This window comes from Hypoxylon fragiforme (genome assembly GCF_022984875.1).
Source record: "Hypoxylon fragiforme strain CBS 206.31 chromosome Unknown GGS25scaffold_1, whole genome shotgun sequence".
NCBI lineage: Eukaryota > Fungi > Ascomycota > Sordariomycetes > Xylariales > Hypoxylaceae > Hypoxylon > Hypoxylon fragiforme.
Window position 1 is genome coordinate 3,220,550 of NW_026054756.1, and position 19,151 is coordinate 3,239,700.

At 47.8% G+C, this 19,151-nt stretch overlaps 5 protein-coding genes across 5 annotated transcripts; 1 reads left to right on the forward strand and 4 right to left on the reverse strand.

The window, feature by feature from the left end:
• Positions 1-969: 969 nt before the first annotated feature.
• GGS25DRAFT_48869 (uncharacterized protein) lies at positions 970-3,011 on the reverse strand. The gene has a single exon (XM_049260839.1). The coding sequence runs from the start codon at positions 2,429-2,431 to the stop codon at positions 1,517-1,519; it is 915 nt and encodes a 304-aa protein (XP_049121756.1). The 5' UTR covers positions 2,432-3,011; the 3' UTR covers positions 970-1,516.
• Positions 3,012-6,884: 3,873 nt separating this feature from the next.
• Positions 6,885-8,970, reverse strand: GGS25DRAFT_471587 (WD40 repeat-like protein). The gene is made up of 3 exons (XM_049259361.1): positions 8,664-8,970; positions 7,123-8,583; positions 6,885-7,035 (listed from the first exon to the last, which is right to left on the reverse strand). The coding sequence occupies exons 1-2, from the start codon at positions 8,909-8,911 to the stop codon at positions 7,203-7,205; spliced, it is 1,629 nt and encodes a 542-aa protein (XP_049121757.1). The 5' UTR covers positions 8,912-8,970; the 3' UTR covers positions 6,885-7,035; positions 7,123-7,202.
• A 3,390-nt stretch (positions 8,971-12,360) lies between these two features.
• On the reverse strand, positions 12,361-12,871 carry GGS25DRAFT_517269 (Acylphosphatase; the record flags this gene model as incomplete). The annotated part of the gene is made up of 4 exons (XM_049263359.1): positions 12,361-12,510; positions 12,596-12,678; positions 12,753-12,783; positions 12,860-12,871. The coding sequence occupies 4 exons, from the start codon at positions 12,869-12,871 to the stop codon at positions 12,361-12,363; spliced, it is 276 nt and encodes a 91-aa protein (XP_049121758.1).
• Positions 12,872-13,066: 195 nt separating this feature from the next.
• Positions 13,067-15,373, forward strand: GGS25DRAFT_471594 (hepatocellular carcinoma-associated antigen 59-domain-containing protein). The gene is made up of 3 exons (XM_049259362.1): positions 13,067-13,750; positions 13,841-14,271; positions 14,386-15,373. The coding sequence occupies exons 1-3, from the start codon at positions 13,257-13,259 to the stop codon at positions 14,721-14,723; spliced, it is 1,263 nt and encodes a 420-aa protein (XP_049121759.1). The 5' UTR covers positions 13,067-13,256; the 3' UTR covers positions 14,724-15,373.
• A 1,319-nt stretch (positions 15,374-16,692) lies between these two features.
• GGS25DRAFT_517271 (uncharacterized protein) lies at positions 16,693-18,295 on the reverse strand (the record flags this gene model as incomplete). Its single annotated transcript, XM_049263360.1, has 3 exons — positions 16,693-17,592; positions 17,659-18,006; positions 18,182-18,295. The coding sequence occupies 3 exons, from the start codon at positions 18,293-18,295 to the stop codon at positions 16,693-16,695; spliced, it is 1,362 nt and encodes a 453-aa protein (XP_049121760.1).
• Positions 18,296-19,151: the final 856 nt, after the last annotated feature.

Below are 19,151 nucleotides of genomic sequence, written 5' to 3' on the forward strand. Positions count from 1 at the left end.
TCGGTGATAAACTCAAGTTAGCCCGTCCGTCCATCCGTCCAGCGTTCGTTCGTTCGTTCGACCCCGTAGTGCCGAGCGCTCGGAAACATCGGCGCTACCTAAGTCATGCCTAGGCTTTTTTTTTTAACTAAGGTTAGGTAGGTAGGTCGCAATAACACCGAAGCTTACAGAACAGCAATCCATCCTTCGGTAGGTACCCTGGTGACAAGATCTTCGTCATTGTCGTCAGCAGTCAGTTGCGGTAATAGCAGTATGTAGCAAGCGGGAAGTGCGGATTTGGGTCAAGTGTTTACTTCGTACTAGGTAATTTTTTCGTGGATACATAATGATGTACATACATGCCTACCTACAGTACCTACCTAGGTTAGCATATGCGAGACCGAGAAAACGTCTGGAAGGTTACCTACCTAACTTACCTACAGTACATTGGCTATCATGTCCCTCAACTCACCATCCATATAATCCACGAATGACTAATATTCTTTTGGATACCTACTGTACATTACACATTGCATGATGTTATGCTATGCCTAAAAAAGGGGGACTTGCGTACATTGGGTAGGTATGTAGATAGGCTAGAGCTCTTATCATGGAGATGCAACTCTGCAGCAAAAGAGGGGTGATACCCTATTTACCTACCTACAAGGGAATTGGGCATGTGGGGTAATACCTATCTATGAAACTACTTACCTTATGCGTGATGATGGCGATGTATGCTATAGGCATCTTGTCGAGAATATTACACGTGGTAAATATAGCCTGTGTAGAGACAAGACTTACATTACCCACGGCAAAGTCACAATAAGCCTGATATTGCCTTGGGTTGTATATTGTCAAAATCTATAGACCTCTTGCTTACAGTATTGACAATGACGATAGTTACATTTCTCATGGTTCGTACTTATCTAGTAATAGTATAGGTAGTCGCATATATCAGCGTACCATCACGAACCAACCACCAAAAAAAAAAATTTCATGAAAAGACATTCTCATATTGGACATGCATGCGTACTTAGTGAACTTTTGGTTCATCATCGTGTTAGACTATGTAAAACTAACTCATAGAACCGCACAGGCGATCGTCAACGTCGACATTTGAGATACACCTGTGTATTTGTTTACTAGCCTAGGTAGTCTAGAGTCGACTCATAGACGATACCCTACTTCCACTCGTCCACCTCCCAAAATAACAGAAGAAATGACCGACGGGGGTCAGGTGCCAAGATGTTGGGTATTAAGCCGCGAACCACAAACCGCAAACCCCTTCTCAAACGCCTCGGTCCTTCCTCTTTCAAACCGGCCTTGGGTGGAATAGCAAACCAAACTCCTCGTGCACTGAATTCATAATCTGATAGTAAAAGTCCCCTATACCTGGCCCTCCATTCTCTCGAGTGGGTTGGTGCGGTGGTGCGTAGACTCGAGTCAGCCGTTCAAATATGTACATTGAATGCCATAAAAAATACGCGCCCAATCTCCGGCAAGGAGAGTTTGGGTGAAGTTCGACTCAGGTGCCATTTTAAATCCATACTGGTTGTTGTATCTTGGCAGGCTGAGGCGTGAAGAAGGTGGCGAAAAGCCCTTGAACTTCGGCCAAGTATTCCTCGGGTCGAAATCGGCAGAGGCCTTGCGAAATCAGGTGCTGCTCCTCCTCGTCAATGACATCCATCTTGTCCTTAACACCCAGCTCTTCGGCAAGCTCTGATACTTGCGCTAGCTCATGCCCGAACGGATGTTGACTCTCGGAATAGTCTCGACGGAAACTAGGTCGACGTGCCGGGGGTGGTGATGTGGGAGATAAAACCGGCACGGCGGGTATAGTATGCATGACATGCACGGGGGTTGGACTACTAATGGAACCCTTTCGTGGTGCTGAGATTGTCGAGATAGTCGTGGCTGTCGTCGAGGTTGATGATGACCGCGAGAGAGAAAAGCTCCCCTTGGTGGAAACCGATTTGCCAGATTGGTTAGAAAGACGTGCAAACTTGTTTGCTAGATTGTCCAGAGACGCCTTCTTAGTATGCGATGGTGCCCGTCTGGGAATACTTGGTGCCTCGTTCGTGTTCGAAGGTAACTTTGAATTTGGCGCAACGAAGTAGCATGATAGGTGGTTGGGCTCAGGCGAACCAGATCGGCCAGTAGCTGACGGGATATCAGGACTCGTTGGTGGTGTAGATGCGCTGGTGCGAGGGCTATCAGAAGAGTCATCTTCGGATTTGCTAGACTCTGTAGGTGAGGCCTCGGAACGAGGGAATAGATCGGGCGCATTGTATGCAAGCATGTTGGTTGTGTGTGTAAGAGCCATGGGGCCGGAGATCTTGCTACGAATTGCGCCAGTCGAACCCTTAGTGGTAGTATTGCTTCGTTGTGGCAGCGTGCCTAGATCCTGCGACGACTGCTTTCGCCTTGTCGTGAAGGCGCGAGCTAGAGACATCTTGACTATGGGTATCCAGTAGCTTTTTTAGAAGATGCAAAAGCTGGATGTTGTAGTTCGAACCTGGAAATCTTCCAGAATATGAAGCGAAACGCTTGGAAAGCCTAGTCCGGCCTGTTCGGATTTAAGTTGTGTCACCTGCGCGGGAATCCGGCTGACAAGATGCTCCAGTGAGAGCTGAAAATCGTGCCCCTATCGCCTTCCACTTTCTCCGAACTGCGTGAATCTGGTTTCAAGCACCAAACCTTGAAGGGGGGTGGGTTGACAAGTGGGTAAAACACCCAAAACTCGTGGCTAGAGATGACGGTTGAACGAAGTCGGGTAATGTGACAACCATAAATTGCGCGAAGGGCTAGAGTGACAGCAGCACACTATAGCTTGTCTCTCCGATATGGTCCAGATGCCGCTTTGGGAAGCGCTTGACAGAAATCCGTGTAGCGCAGAATGTTACCCCAATTAGGCAGGTAAACAGTATGGTTGGTTCTGCCGAAACAAGCTGATAGGATCCTATGAGATCGCGGGGTTCCCTCTCTTAGTCCAGGTGTATCGTTACGTCAAATGGCCGAGTAGTGTAAGAAGTAGCCGAATCAAGTTCGAGCTGTGAATGTAAGGTTGCAGGTTGCTATTGCGAACACCAGACCGTTTGTTATCTACCTACAAGGTGGGTAGACAGTGTGGGTGTGCGGAAGAATTGGCGCCTGGCTTTCCGGAGTTCCCAATCAATGATTCTTCGGAATTCCTAAATGAAAGTTGTGGTGGAATAAACGATGACCTAATTGGTTATCGGGACACCGCAACGAAGTGGTGAAGTGAAATGTGTGACAACCTATAGGTAATAGTCAAGTTCTCCAGTTTACCCAAGGTTTGTCGAGGTATGGCATCAAACTCTCATAAGATGCCTTGAATTTGCTGGTCCGTTGAACTTTTTGGTAGTCTTCTGGTGGAATATATATTCACTGTGGGTCGTGAATAATAATATGTAGCTAAAATGTGTAGCTACCAGTTCAAAATGAGAGATGGTTTATATCATATGACTTTCCAAAGTTGATTTGCAGTTTTTGGGTTAAAGAGTCGTATGTACTAGAACGAAACAGTGAAACAACCAGGTTCCTGATGTGGTCAAGGATCGATATGTGAAGATCTGTAAAATATCTTCTTCATCAAAGTTGTTGCAGAAAGGAAGGACGGGATTTTTTGATAACCCCAAAGAGACTTGTTAATTCGAGACCGGCGACGAGTCTGAAGGGCTCAGAGAATGATAATGAGTGAAGGGGAAGACCTAACCCAGCAAAATGGGGAAATAGATTGAAAGAGTGGAAAAGTGAAGGAGTGCAAAGCACATTGATGAAAAGGAACGCGACAACGGTAATAATAAGGCACATCCATCAAGGGGGGGTGTCATGGTTCGGGACTGGACTGGACTGGGTAGGTAGGCGAGAAAGAAAAAAAGAAAAAAAGAAAAAAAAGACAAAAGAATAACTACCCTGTGTAGCGTGTATGTAGGTACCTAGTAGTGTAGAGTCTGTAGAGTCAGTGTAGACATCCATGGGGAAAGCCCTACCTGGGAAAAAGAGCCCAATCCCACCTGTGTCTCCACCTGCAGGGAAACTTACAGGGAGTCGGGAATTTCAGTACAAGAAGTAAATGCAGGGTCGTAGGTACCAATAAGACCGGCATATCCAATTGTAAATTCTATACAGTTGTCACTTCAACGTTTGTACATATTCTAAGCCAGTACCTACAGCAAGTACTACATGTATGCAGTGATTTGCTGTCTATGGATGTAACAAGGAAGGTCTATGTAATGTCTTCTTTGCTGACTTCAAATGTGCCCTTTCTTTGTCGACTTCTTTGTTATAATAGGGCTCCCTCTTTTATGTCTATGTCAAAGTTGACTAAGATGTCTAGAACCTCTTAACTTGTTAGCCGCCTAGGTAGGTAGGCAAACTAGGGAAAGACAAGTCGATCGACTGTGGCGCTGAAGAACACATTGAAGAACTCAGTTGACTTGAAAAAGTGAGTTTTCACGCTGCTAACTAAGAGACATCAGTACTAACTAGAGTCAACTACTACCTATCAAGATTCAAGGGTAGTTTGCGAAGTTAGCGCAAAACGGGGAACCCAGCCAGGTGAATCTATATTGGCAGACTTGCAGTGGATTGGCTGACGATGCCCGTTTACCCCTGGACCTAAAAGGCTCGGCAGGCGGCGGGCTGCCGAATCAGGTGCGCAGGCTCCTTGAGCACATGCTTTAGCGAGTTGTTTCTTGCTTTTCATTTGCCAGGACCATCCCAGTAAACGGTCTCCCGACGTCCAACCGTCCACGCCACGTCGAGCAAAGATTATCGCCCACCACATGCAGGTACCAACACAGCGTAAGCCAGTAGGATCAGGACAAACAATTCTGAAAGGGGGTCAGGAAAACATAACATCCTGCATACTACACACATACATACATACACCATTGATGACTTACTTATCTAACTATGTAATGCACAACTCATCCCGTTCCTGCAGGTGTTTTAATTACATGCTTTTACGTGGCCGCTCTTTTGACGATGATTTACAACTGGGAAGAAGTGAACGAATTTAAATAACGAAAATGCGAACGAGAACCGGAACCAAGCATCCATCCAGGGTAAGTAGTATTAAGTAAATATTACTTACATAATGTTCTCAAAATAGAAAAAAAAAAAGTTGAATCGGATGCAACTTGCAAAGCAGCAAGACCCTCTTTTTCCCATAATGTACCAGATTTTCAATGCGCTTGAACAACTTGAACAACGGTTGCTGCTGTTGCATTTTACGCAATTTACTAACCAAGCCCAGAACCCTAGGCCTTCCTTTACCATTTGTGCCCCCTCCCGCACCTGACATGGATCAGATCGCTCGTCATGAATCCACTGAGATTAGTGTAAGGTTAGTGTACATAAGGAGTCGGACCGCAAGACGTTCATGGCGCCGGTGGAGAAAGACCTAAAACTCACCTAGGGTAGGCTAACTAGGGCTTGCTAGTGTAGTGCAGACCTACCTATCTAGGTACCACTTTAAGCCTTGAGACCACTTAGTTACATACCCCCCATGACCCGCGCCCGCGCCCTCGCCCTTGCCCTTGCCCTTTGGATGGCACGGCACACACAACCTTCACATTAAAGTTGAGAGTGAGTGAGTGAGTAAGCTATGCCCCTTTTGAGGAAAGCCCACATCTTGAAACTCGCGATTGCTTTTCTTATTCTACTGTGACTTCCATGCAAGGCACATCATCCGCGCTGTGGAAAGCCGTCAATTCATTGGGCATTTGTTCGGCCAACCGCCCACACCACATCCCCCCCCCATTGGCCGTGGCTGCTCGAGTGTTTCATCGCTCAAGCCTTTCTCTCCAGACAGACACAAAAGCAACTTAGTTACTATGACTATGTAGTAGCAGCAGCCCAGATGTCTTACCCCTCCCCTTTTCTTTCTCTGTTCACCCTTTTGTAATTGCCGGGCGGCCGGGCGGTCGGCTTCTCAAAGAAGAGGTCGCCGTCATCGTCGTCGTCGTCGTCATCATCCTCTACACCATACTCCATTCCGCTCCTCCTCTCCTGATCATCCGCGCGCTAGATCATTAAGCTTTTGATCCTCCGGCCCCACCGGGAAGATCAATTGTATTGTATGTAATCTGTATTGCACTACTGATAGTTGCCATGTGTATTACTAGTAGTATGTACTTATTATTATATGAAAGTACCTAGCCTACCTAGGTAGGTAGTGCAGCCCTCTAGTTAGTGTAGTCTCTCTCACCTTGCTCTCTATCTAGTACTATGTAGGTATGCTTGGCTGCTACTCCCTTTACCGACCGTGTTTGCTTCGGTGTATTGTTGGTTTATCACGACTCACGAATCACAATACCTACATGCCGATGTACATAGCTCCCTCCTTTTGTCTCCTGTGTAAGTCTGTTGTTGGGGCGTGTTTAAGTATTCACTCCCTCCATTAGCAAACTACGAAACAACACTGTCGAGGGAGTTCTGTAATATGTAACTACATGTAGTTAGGTATCAATTATATTCTTTTTGGTATTTACAAAAAGGGAGCTGTCACTTGTTGCTTACCTAGGTAGGTACATACATAGGTCAGGTACACACACACCTTAGTCGCTGTTTCGCATGGCTTGCTTGCCCATGTGTCTCCCTCAATTTGATTAATTGACAAGGGGGGGAGGGAGGAGGGATGGTTTAGCTACAGCCTACTAACCTTAGTTATGTCAAATAAAGGAGGTACATTGGTATGTTAGGCCTCGTCAATTGATCAATCGCATTGTACGAATTTCGCTGTTGCCGGTAACCAATCAAATATGATCGAAGAATCGAAGAATCGAAGAATCGTACATAGAATCGAAAAGTCATAAATAAACGAATTCGAACAGTGCATCGGCGTGTAGCCTAAGTTGGCCCGGATTGTCAGGCTTCGGTAAGCAATTCAAACCTCCAGTATCTTTGTATGCCTATCAGCTACGTACGCAACTACATATCATGTAGTATTGAGAAAGGTGGCTGTCGAAGTTTGCGAAGCCACCCAAGCCTTCTAGTTTCAACTCAGTTATATAAATAAATCGCCCCTATGTATGTTGCCCGTAGCTACATATCTAGTGGCTCGTCCCAAGTCGTCGTGAAACTAGAAACATGCCTAATCCAGTCGTGAAACAACAGAGCCAGCATTCCTAAGACCGGTCGACCAGATGGGCCATCTACCCCCGAGACACCAAAGCCGTCAGCTTCATGAACCATCTTTAGTCCTCATCCATAGATTCTGGCTCGCCGTTTTCATCACCGTCCTCGCCTCCCTCAGAATCTGATGCGCTCTCGTCATCCTCAATGCCGATAAGCCTCTCTCTAATTGTCTCCTCTGAGGCGTTGGCATTGGAAATCTTGTGTGCGAAGGCTTGGCGCACTGCCCCGTTTGTGCTAGTGTCCCAAACATGCATCGTTCCTTTACTTCCAGCCACAGCAAGTCGGAAAGCCACCTCGGCATCCGGAGCAAAGTTTGTCGAGAACACCTTCCCGACGTCCAAATTGCGGGAAACCACCATGGCGGGACCGGTTGGTTGAATGTTCCAGAGCTTGACGGTCTTGTCGGTTGAGCCAGTAGCCATGTATCCGGGTATGTGAGCGTTGATGTCGAAGGCTGATAGAGACTCGTCGTGGGCTTGTAGCGTCCAAACAGGTTTGCTTGCTGAGGGGTTAGACGGTGCATTGCGGATATCATGGTAATGTATTATTCCATTCTCCGTTGATACAAAGAAGAAGTTGGGGTCGTGCGGATCCCATCTAACGTTCTCGACGTCGCTTTCCACTCCCCACCGTGGTGCCTTAGCTTCGGGTGCTCGCATGTCTGCCGCAACGATAGTTCGGTCGTAGCTACCACTCAACAGCACGGTTGATTCGATCGGATGCCACGCCAGCGAGCAAACCTTGTCCGTATGATACGAATATGACTTGGCACACTTGGTCGTGTGCAAGTCCCATAGCTTCACTGTCTTATCCGCTGAAGCAGAGGCCAAGAGGTTTCGGTGTTTTCTATTGGCAGCAAGCGATAGAACTGCATCCACATGGTACTCATCATTTGCCTTCTTGGTCTTCTTCTTCTTCTTCTTTCTCCTTTCCTCTTCTTCAGGGTTTCTTCCTTGGCCCAAGATCGCGTTCGGATACATGCAATCTATGGTGTCTAAGTCCCATATTTCGATATCGGGGTCCATTGTGCCTATCGCGACGAAGTTGGCTGTCGAGTCCTTCTCCACATTGTTCTTTGACACGGGGATATCTAGCCATTCGACGCAAAGTGGTATCGCAGGAAGCATAATATCGTGGTGAACGTAGAGATTGTCTGCCTCATCCTCATAAACGTAGACTTCGAGATGCGCAAGCTCATCCTCCACCTTAGCAGCCAATAGAAGGTTGTCGGTGGCTAATATTTGCAGTTCTTCTCTGTCCTCATCGTCGTCATGATCCTCACCTTCGGGTATGGTGATGTATGGGTCCTCTTTATTGGATTCGTAGTATGCTAGAGATTTTATGTTTCCAAACATATCCATCCTTTGACCCTCGACTTCTTCGTCATCGTCGTAGTGTTCCAGATCGTACTCCTTGAGATCTGCGTCATCTAGATCAATGCTTTTAGAAGATATTAGCAGGTAGTCGGAAGCAACAAATGGGTAAAAAAAAACAAAAAGTAAAAGAAAATGCGAACATACTCTCCGGTTTCGCCGTTCTTATCCGAGGGTTTACCATCAATATCTATATCCTCCTGTTCGTTTTGGCCATCCTCATTCTCCTCTTGCTCTCCTTGCGCTTCTTCTAGGTCTTCGTTTGCGTCGTCGAGCTGTAGCTTGGCCAAGCTGGCTATCCTGTCGAATTCTGCCTCGTCAAAATCATACTTTGCCGGAAATGGGGCCGCGAACCCTCGAGGCACCCAAGCGGAAGTGGTAATCATAGACGACATTGTTGACTATTAGCGACAATATCTTGTCAATGTAGATGAAGAACCCCGCGAACTTTTCCATTTCGCAAAAATTCAGTCCAATTCAAAATTTTAGCGGGGCTCTTATCGATTGCTCCGTAGCTCTGGTAGTGGGGGTCAACTGGCTGTAACTATGTACTACATACCTAGGTACATACCTACTAGGTATGTACGTAGCATTTAAGTGGACCACGAGGATGCGCCAAGCTTTAAACTGTTTTCTTCTGCTGCGCGGTGAACTTGCATCTACCGTTTTTTTCTATTTTATTTACTAAAATCGCCTTCCCGGTCTTGAAGGGCAATACGCTTGAACAATAAAAAAAAAAAGAAATGGACAGAGAAGAAGGGAATTTTAGCCCCAAGAGGCGGAAACTTGATTTCAATCCTCTTCGCTCTGACGACCGGTATTCGTCTCTTCCAAATCGTACTCATCCTTCATCTCGCCCTAGCAACCGCTTCAATCATGCATCTAACTCGCGTGCCTCCACCCCTCGCGGCCAATCTGCCTATCCCCCGACACCTAAACAAACCGAATTCGATGTCCCAGAACCGGATGTGAGCTTGGAAGAACAAACCGCCCTTGACCGCGACTGGTATGCCGGCGATGAGACTGGTGGTCATACGTTTGGCGATGATTCCCATAACCCCTTTGGATCATACGATACTTCATGGGTTGAGCAGCAGCAACGGGAGGCCGACCTAGTCGAGAAAAAGGCTGGAAGGCACATGAACGCCCGTCAATTGCAAAGACAGAAGGACAATGATGCCTGGGAGACTAACCGCATGCTCACATCCGGTGTTGCTCAACGTCGGGGTTTAGGAGATGATTTTGAAGATGAAAATGAGGGTACTCGTATTCATTTACTAATTCACGATCTAAAGCCACCATTTTTAGATGGACGAACGGTATTCACCAAGCAGTTGGAGCCTGTACCCGCCGTTAGAGATTACCAGAGTGATATGGCCGTATTTAGTCGCAAAGGTAGTCGCGTGGTAAGGGAAAGGAGACAGCAAAGAGAGCGTCAGCGTCAGGCAAAAGAATCCACCAATATGGCGGGCACTGCACTGGGAAATCTCATGGGTGTGAAAGAAGATGAGGGCGACAGTGCCCTCCCAATTGCGACGGAAGAAGACGCCTCGAAATCTGGCAATAACAAATTCAGTGAGCACATGAAAAAGAATGATGGCGCAAGTGATTTCAGTCAGAGCAAGTCCTTGAGGGAGCAGAGGGAGTTTCTTCCTGCATTTGCAGTGCGCGAAGATCTACTGAGGGTCATCAGGGACAACCAAGTTGTTATCGTAGTTGGCGAGACGGGCTCGGGCAAGACGACACAGTTAACGCAATTCCTATACGAAGACGGTTACGGAAAAACAGGCATGATCGGTTGCACTCAGCCTCGACGAGTTGCAGCCATGAGCGTAGCAAAGCGTGTGGCTGAGGAGATGGAGGTAAAACTGGGCAGTACAGTTGGTTATGCCATCCGTTTCGAGGACTGCACCAGTAAAGACACTGTCATCAAATATATGACTGATGGTGTTCTGCTTCGAGAATCGCTTAACGAACGAGATTTGGACCGCTACTCATGCGTAATCATGGACGAAGCCCACGAACGAGCTCTGAATACGGATGTGCTGATGGGGCTCTTCAACAAGATATTACAGCGTCGGAGAGATCTCAAGCTAATCGTTACGTCGGCCACCATGAATTCGAAGCGGTTCTCGGATTTCTTTGGTGGCGCGCCCGAGTTCACTATTCCAGGTCGAACTTTCCCCGTCGATATCATGTTTCATCGTTCACCAGTCGAAGATTATGTCGACCAAGCCGTTCAGCAGGTGCTTGCGATTCACGTGTCAATGGGTGCTGGTGATATATTGGTGTTCATGACAGGCCAGGAAGATATCGAATGTACTTGCGAACTCGTGCGAGAACGGCTAGATGCCCTAAATGATCCACCGAAGCTCAGCATTCTCCCGATCTACAGTCAAATGCCAGCAGACCTACAAGCCAAAATCTTCGATCGGGCGGCACCTGGTGTGCGTAAATGTATCGTGGCCACAAATATCGCGGAAACGAGTCTAACGGTGGACGGTATCATGTATGTGGTAGATGCAGGGTACTCCAAACTCAAGGTGTATAATCCTCGAATGGGCATGGACACGCTACAAATCACGCCAATATCCCAGGCAAATTCGGGTCAGCGTGCAGGCCGTGCCGGTCGAACAGGTCCTGGAAAGGCGTACCGCCTATATACCGAGAAAGCCTACAAAGATGAACTGTATATTCAGACGATACCTGAAATTCAAAGGACGAATCTCAGCAATACGGTGCTCTTACTCAAGTCACTCGGCGTCCGAGACTTGCTCGATTTCGATTTTATGGACCCGCCGCCGCAAGATACCATCACTACCTCCCTTTTCGACCTCTGGGCATTGGGTGCGTTGGATAATTTGGGAGAGCTGACAGATCTTGGTTCTAAGATGAATGCCTTCCCTATGGACCCATCTCTTGCGAAGCTTTTGATCATGTCTGAAGAGTATGGCTGTAGCGAGGAGATGGTAACTATTGTCTCCATGCTGTCTGTTCCCAATGTTTTTTACCGCCCGAAAGAGCGTCAAGAAGAGTCTGATGCTGCGCGCGAGAAATTCTTCGTTCCCGAATCGGACCACCTAACCTATCTTCACGTGTACTCTCAGTGGAAGACCAATGGCTACTCGGACGGTTGGTGCACCCGCCATTTCTTGCACCCAAAGTCCCTCCGTAGGGCCAAGGAGATCAGGGATCAGCTGCTCGATATCATGAAGATGCAAAAGATGCAGATGATCAGTTGCGGTACGGATTGGGATATCATTCGAAAATGCATCTGTTCTGGATACTACCATCAGGCAGCCAAGGTCAAGGGCATTGGAGAATACATCAATTTGCGCACGTCAGTTACTGTGCAGCTCCATCCCACGAGTGCCCTTTACGGTCTCGGCTTTCTACCCGATTACGTTATCTATCATGAGCTCATTCTCACATCGAAAGAATACATGTCAACCGTTACATCTGTCGACCCTCACTGGCTGGCGGAGTTGGGAGGCGTGTTCTACTCCATAAAAGAAAAGGGATACTCGGCTCGAGAAAAGCGGATCACGGAGACCGAGTTTAATCGGAAGATGGAGATTGAAGCAAAGATGGCGGAGGACAAACAAAGGTACGAGGATCAGAAGAAACAAGAGGAAGAGAAGGCATCCAAAAAGCCCGTGGTGCAAAAGGGGGAAAAGAAGATCGTCACGTCGGGTGCGGTCAAGAAACCCGTTATGAAGAGGAAAGGAAGGGGGTTTTGAAAGCTTGTTGAGGATTTTTTTTAGGATACCACTGGTTATCGTTTTCGGTAACTTCTAATACATATTGGTTGAACACCATGCACTTACTCAGCGAGCTAGCGAATCTATCTTCGCACCTCGAAACTAGCCTCCCCTTCCTGGACGTCGCGGGATTCTTTGTCCAATCTCACGACGTGGGCGTGCGTCGGGCCTTTATCGAGGTCCTTAAGGAAGGACTTGAGGGCGTCCTCGTCGCCCTGCGCCTCGCCTTCGACCTGGATAGATGGTGTGAGGGTAAGGCAAAGGTTATAGAGATAAGGGGTGTGGATGGGTAGATGAATGAATAGTGACTGAGCTTACCTTCCCGTTCTCAGTATTTCGACACCAGCCAGTCACATTGTGCTCGGCTGCCTTCTTATGCGCGAAGTAGCGGTAGCTCACGCCTGGTTGGTTGTGACGTCAGTATTCCTGAAGATGCTAAAGTCAGATAGCTTATAGTTATAGGTGCCATGTATACCTTGGACTCGCCCGTGAACGAGGAAGTAGACCTGAGGTTTTATTAGTTAGGTACTTTGGCAAATGACGAGGCTATAAATAAGTATATAATTCATACTATCAACCTACTCTTTGCGACATGTTGAGTGTAGGATGTATTGGATGTAGGCAATGTAGGGTGCGTTTGCAGGGCACTATAGGTACCTAAGCAACTAAGCTCATAGCTTTGAGCGCAACGAGATAGTTATGCAGAAGATTAGTTATCGGTATCGGATTGGCATCGGATTGGTCATAAAAAGCGATAGGCGGCGGATCATCGGGTAATTCCAAATGGCGTTAAGATTGTCTCGGAACTTTTGGAAATGCGTCGCACCTGAAAGCTGAACTGACTTTCCATCTTACACATTACACATATTTTTCAATATATCGTGCTGTCTACAGCGTACAACATCCAATCCACGCGACAATTCCATCTATATTCAATTCGAGATACAATCCATCTAGTGGCGTATCCGAATTGATCATAATGGATGCTGCCGCAATATCAGAGGCGACTTCGGAGCCACAAATCGTCTTCCGCGGGAAAAAGAGAAAGATGTACAGGCAGCGGGCAGAACCCATAGGCGCCGACGACGATGAAGCAACAACTAAATCCACCGAAGCACCGTCATCCGAATCTGCTGCGACCACGTTTAACGCCCCCGCGACTCTCGAAGTGACCACGCCAAATCAGAGCGAGAGTGCCGTTGCCGAGGAAGAGGAAGAGAAGGGTTTGTCCGTTGCCGAAGTTCTCCGTCTGCGAAATGCGCGAAAATCCCGACTGGGCGGCGTCAAGTTCGGCGCGGGAAATACCCATAGCTCGGGTGACGCCGGTACTTCCTTTGAAGGGGGCGAAGGCCTCGATGAGCTAACCCTGATGATTCGCGAGGAAGAGGGCAAGGCCATGGACATTGCGGCCGGTGTCAAGCAACGCTTCGCGGCGCAGACGGGGCTTGCGACAGAGCTTGTGAACAAGCATATGTGAGTCTCCCCTCCTTCCTCCCCTACCTCGTAATACTATCATATCATGCAAACCTCGTGTCGCTATTGCGCAGCTGCTGATGGAGCAAGGGAGGAATACATAGAAGCCGAATTGGCCAGGCGACACAACGCTACCGCCATCTCCTCCTCCTCTTCGAGACAAGCCGGTGCTGGCACCGCACAAGGCCATTCGCCTAACCAAGAGTCTCGTTTCACGGAAATAGCAGGAATAATCCCGAAAGTGACGGCGCCTAGAATCGAACAACGCAACAGAGCCCTGCAGGGACAGCTTATGGAGATCGACCTCGGCGACGAGGCGCGCAGTCGCAACGAAGCGCTGACGGAGCGCGCCCGACGCAGGCTACAAGGCGAAGCGGTCGAGGACGAGGAGCAGCAGAATGCCCGTCCGACTAAAGTCCGTCTCGGCAAGGACGGCAAGCCCTGGCGCCCGCGAAACAGGCGGACTAGCGATGATATCAAGAGGGACAAGTTAGTCGAGGAGATACTACGCGAAAATAGACGTAAGTTAACCCCTTTCCCTTTTACTTTTACTTTTCTGTCTCTTCATTATTGAATCTCATCCACTCTCTACCTCCTACGGCCAATGAACCAACCAACTAACCCACACCCAATAGTAGACGTCTACGAAGCCCCCGCCCCGCCCACCCAATCCCTCGCCTCAGGCTCCGCCAAAAACGGTCCCGACGGCACCGCATCCGGCGCCGCCGCCGACGACCGCATCGCCGAGGAGTTCCGGCGCGAGTTCATGGACGCCATGGCTGAGCGCCAGAAGAAGCGCAAGAAGCCCTCCAACGCGCCCCCCGCACCCCCCGGCGGCAAGGGAGGTGCGGCCGGAGGCGCCAAGGACGAGGATATCCTCAGGGGCCCCAAGCTCGGCGGCAGTCGCAACGTCCGCGCTGCGATGCGCAATATCTTGCTTGAGAAGGCGAAGGAGGCTAAGAAGGCGAGATGAAGTGAGAACTGAGGATCGAGGTTTGACGATTGATTGGTGGGTGGATGGGTGGATGGATAGGATGGACTGGACAGGACTGAACTACATTAGTCGAACTTGGGGCTATGGAATGGGACCGGGGTAGGGCAGTGAAATAGGGTGAGAGAGAGGTACGGCAAGGCGAGACGGTGGGTGGGAACTGGTGTGTCAAGGTCGGTCGGTATGGATATGTTCGCTCTTTCGTCCATTTGTTCGTTTCGACATTTCTAACATTTCTTCATCTGTTCATTTTTCGATATCTCCATTTTCATAACTACACTACACTACACTACACTACACCACACTACACCACCTACCTACTTTATATCGACCTGGAGTCAAAAAATTAAAATCACCACACCATGAATGGACACGGAAACGAATAAGGAGACCCCCCCCCAAAAAAAACAAAAACAAAACCAAAACCATACCTAGGTAGGAATAAGGACGGAAAGGAGGGGGAGCAAGGGATTAGTTACCTATGTACCTAGGTTAGCAGGTTAGGGAGGAAGAGATTGGGGAACAACATATACGCGGTTCCAGATACCTACATACCTACATACCTACATACCTAACATACCTAGCTTACAATAAATTATAAACAAGTATGGGGATTTCCTTACCTACCTACATACCTTATCGAACTACCTACCTAGCCAGCCTATCTGTCTGTTTGCCGTAACTACCTACTGTATTACTAGTAATACATAAGAATCCACATGGAAGGAAGTGGTTGTAGAGAAGAGGTAAGAGGTAATAGTAGTAGTAGACCTTTTCATCCAGCACAATGAATCACCTATGTAACTACCACTGCCAATCTACATACCAGTAAACCTACCTACCTGCTAAAGGGTCTCGCTGTACAGAACATACTGACTAGGTTACGCTCAACATAGGTAGGTAGGTAGGTATGTACGTAAGTAAACACATTCAGAAGAAAAGCTAACCTTAGAATGATCACGATCCTCAAACTCCCTAGTTGGGTTCAAATTCAACCCCCAAAAACGTAAAATTATGCTGCTACAATTTCATCCGTTATATACAGCCAAAAGCCAAAACATTCGGACAGATAAATATAAACGTTGGTACCCAAGGTAGTAAGTAGTAGTAGTAGTAGTAGTGTTCATGATCACATTGCTATTTATAACATTCGTTTCAAGCCATCAACTTTCGACCTTCGTTGTGTCCCCAGATCCTTAACAAAAAAGCCCATAACAATAAACCCTCATGTAGGGTGAGATAAAAAAAGATGAACCAAAAAAAAGGGCCGTCCAGCTTGCGTGTCATCGCGAGTCTTGCAGCTAATATAAAAATAACGAAAGGGGGAGAAAAAGACAAAGACATCCCAAAACCTATAAACAAATCATGCGAAAACTCCTCTCGTTGGACATTTGGAAAGGGGATATAAAGGTGACGAGTGGCCCAACCCCTGGTATAACTCCGATCAAACCAAGTCTTCCTGATGGTCTTAGAGAAACCGTGATATTCAAAAACGCGACCAACCATATAGATGGTGCTCCGAGATGGGTAAAAACAAAAAGAATGGGTGGTTGAAAATGATAGATATGAAATGCAAACGCTCTCTATTGCCCGGTTCCCAAGTACGCCGGTCTTATACGTCATGTGTGCTGTCTTTGGTTTTCTGCGATTTGGGCCCAAGGGGGGGTTATGCTATCGTTTGTTGCACGTCGGAGAGGAATTCAGATCCTGCAAAATGGTGCTCTGATTGTCCACTTATTAATCTAGCTTCCGTATCAGACCACGGCCCGGCGCTTATTGGATCCTGGTGTAGGTAGCTTGTAAGAATATCTAGATAAGTAGGCATATTGTGTACTATCTACACCTGCTTTGTTGCTTGGCAGGGGAAATGTATAGATGCCAGGAACCGTGGGTGAATAGGGTGTCCTAGAGTTAGGCCAGTGGAACCGGGAGTAAATAAAGCCAATATATCTCATCTGATATCCAATTGGAAGGGCTTAAACCTGCCACCAATGGTAGCACATCGTGGGCACTTTCGACGGGCTCCTTGCTCCTCCATGAGGATATTGACGCAATCTCGACATAGCCCACAGATGCACTCCGTACATGCATAAGATTCGCGGAGCTTGGATGTTCTCTGGCACGCAGCGCAATAAATGTGCACTTCTTGAGACGAGTAAACTGGCGATGAATCTGAGAGACCAGAGGCTCCAATGTGAAAATTTTCTCCGCTCTCGCCACTCTCGACGGACGGGAAAGGTTCTGGAATCTCTTGGGCAAAGGACGGTGGAGTAAGAGCTTGTTGTAGAGGAGAGGCTTGGTAGCCTTGAAAGTGCTGATGAGGGAAAGGGGGTAGAGAGGCTCGGTGTATTGATATAGGAGATTGGGGGACCTGAGAGGTTAGAGAAGGAAAATACGTGTGCCGGGCACTACTTACGGGTGTCCTATCTTCATCGACCTCTTCCGTAGCCGAGGCTGCGGCATCGATGAGATCTTCCCACCGTTTACCATAGTCGGCTGTGGGCTCGACAGAGTGAGCTTTGCGATCAACCCCTCCGGGCTTGAGACGCTCGTCATTCTGAATTCTGCGGAGCCAGTCTGCTGCTGATCCCTTAGATTTTTGCTTTTTGTGGCCGCGTTTAGTAATGGACTGTTTCCTAGGCCGGTTAGGATTGAGTGATCTCTGAAGTGGAGGAAGAGTCGACGACCGTCCCGGCGGAGAATTTGAAAGAATTGACGGAAGCAAATCTCTACGTGGTCCAGAGTTCAGGGAAGGAAATGGTTCACTGGTTGGATCATGTCCTATATGTATTGGTGGTAATTCAATTGTGCTCCTAGGTATTCTTCGGCCATCATTGTCAGACTGCCAGCCCTGTAAATGATAGTATCAGCATCGCTATGATCAATCAATGAGCACTATGGTTAATGGCATATTTACTGTTTCTTCCCATTCATTCTCATACTTATGCTGACCACCTAGTTGGGCGAGAGCGGCTGCAGCACTTGCGGCTGGCAGTAATGAACCGCCGTTATACTCGTCATTGTGCCTCGGAGTGCCGGGAGCACTAGACCCATCTCGAGGATATGCATGACGCTCGTGCGGGTAGCCCCTACTCGGATCGAGGTTTACTGGGGGCGGACCGGTAGAGTTTTGAAGCTGAGATCGATCAGAAGGAGGGGTATTAATCATAAGTAGAAAGCTCTCTTCGGTCGCAGGGAGCTTCGAAATATAATGCTCAGGATGCGCCCGTCGAATATGCTCCTGCATGGAACGATATCTCTTTTCCTGTTTATCCGAACAAATGGGTTAGAGAGACAATTTGCAAGTTTCGAGTACGTCATGCAACAGCGACAGCAGCAACAACTCAGCGCAACTCCCTCAATTATGTACCGCCAAAGCTTCGTCGCTGAGTTTCCAATTTGCTCAACGGCATGGATGAATGAAGGCAAATGTGACTTACACCAATGCAGCGTTTGCGACAGCTAGAGCCATCCTGATTTCGCAAAGGACATACGACTTCATTATTTGAGTCGGTTATCGAGAACGAAGAAGTTAAGGAAGATCGAGGCGGCATCTTGACCTAATCAACCCCGCCATTTACTGGTCGGGAGTTCCAAGGCGGGGGGGAGATCGCAAGATCGATTACGAAGGTTGGCGATAAGAAGCACGAACCGATAGCGATCAATTGACGATACTGTTAATCTTAAGTTATAATCTATGTAAGTGAAAGCTCATCCATTCGATAAAGTTCGAATATGGTGTGGAAATATAATGGGTAGCTCTGCCGAGGTAGCTCTAAGCTCCTATTGAGGTGTTACATGAGGTGTTTCGAAGAAGCTTTGGTAGGTGGTAGGTGGTAGGTGTTAGGTGTTAGGTGTTGGATGGAAGAAGAGTTGAGTTGAAGGGTTTGACTACCAGGAGGGTGGCCTTATTGGGGGAGAGGGAGGGGAAGGAAAAGATACTATGTAGGTAGGTAGGTAGGTAACAGTTAACTAGGTAGGTAACTAGGTAGGGTAACTAGGTTAAGGCAAAGTAAGTAGCTGAAAGCAGCAGTAATGGAAGTGATTTCCAGCTTTAGTCTAGGTAGGTTCGTTCGGTAGACAAGGTTAGGTAGGTAGGTAGGATAGTAAGGATAGTAAGGATAGTAGCAAGCAGCAAGCAGGTAGCAGCCCTGGAGGTAGCAAGTATTGGATGTAGCAAGGAAGCAAAGGTAGGCAGGGCAGGTAAGGTGCAAGTGGCCACAAAAAAGTCAGGGTGCAGTATAGTACTTGACAACTCCACATGAAGCTGCATGTGGCCCTTGTATGTACGCAAATAGCAGTACTACAATATGTACATCAACATTGAAGTATCAACTTGGAAGTAACAAGTATTATGTGCTAGGTACCTACTCGGCAGTAGCGACATATGTACCTCAAGACTGCCTTTTT

Excerpts from the sequence above, each read along its gene's own strand:
- GGS25DRAFT_48869 (XM_049260839.1), bottom strand. The coding sequence starts at position 2,431 with ATGTCTCTAGCTCGCGCCTTCACGACAAGGCGAAAGCAGTCGTCGCAG.
- GGS25DRAFT_471587 (XM_049259361.1), bottom strand. The coding sequence starts at position 8,911 with ATGTCGTCTATGATTACCACTTCCGCTTGGGTGCCTCGAGGGTTCGCG. Across the intron at positions 8,584-8,663 it reads AAGAACGGCGAAACCGGAGA|CATTGATCTAGATGACGCAG; the intron begins GTATGTTCGCAT and ends ATCTTCTAAAAG.
- GGS25DRAFT_471594 (XM_049259362.1), top strand. The coding sequence starts at position 13,257 with ATGGATGCTGCCGCAATATCAGAGGCGACTTCGGAGCCACAAATCGTC. Across the intron at positions 13,751-13,840 it reads GAGCTTGTGAACAAGCATAT|GGAGGAATACATAGAAGCCG; the intron begins GTGAGTCTCCCC and ends TGATGGAGCAAG. Across the intron at positions 14,272-14,385 it reads GATACTACGCGAAAATAGAC|TAGACGTCTACGAAGCCCCC; the intron begins GTAAGTTAACCC and ends CACACCCAATAG.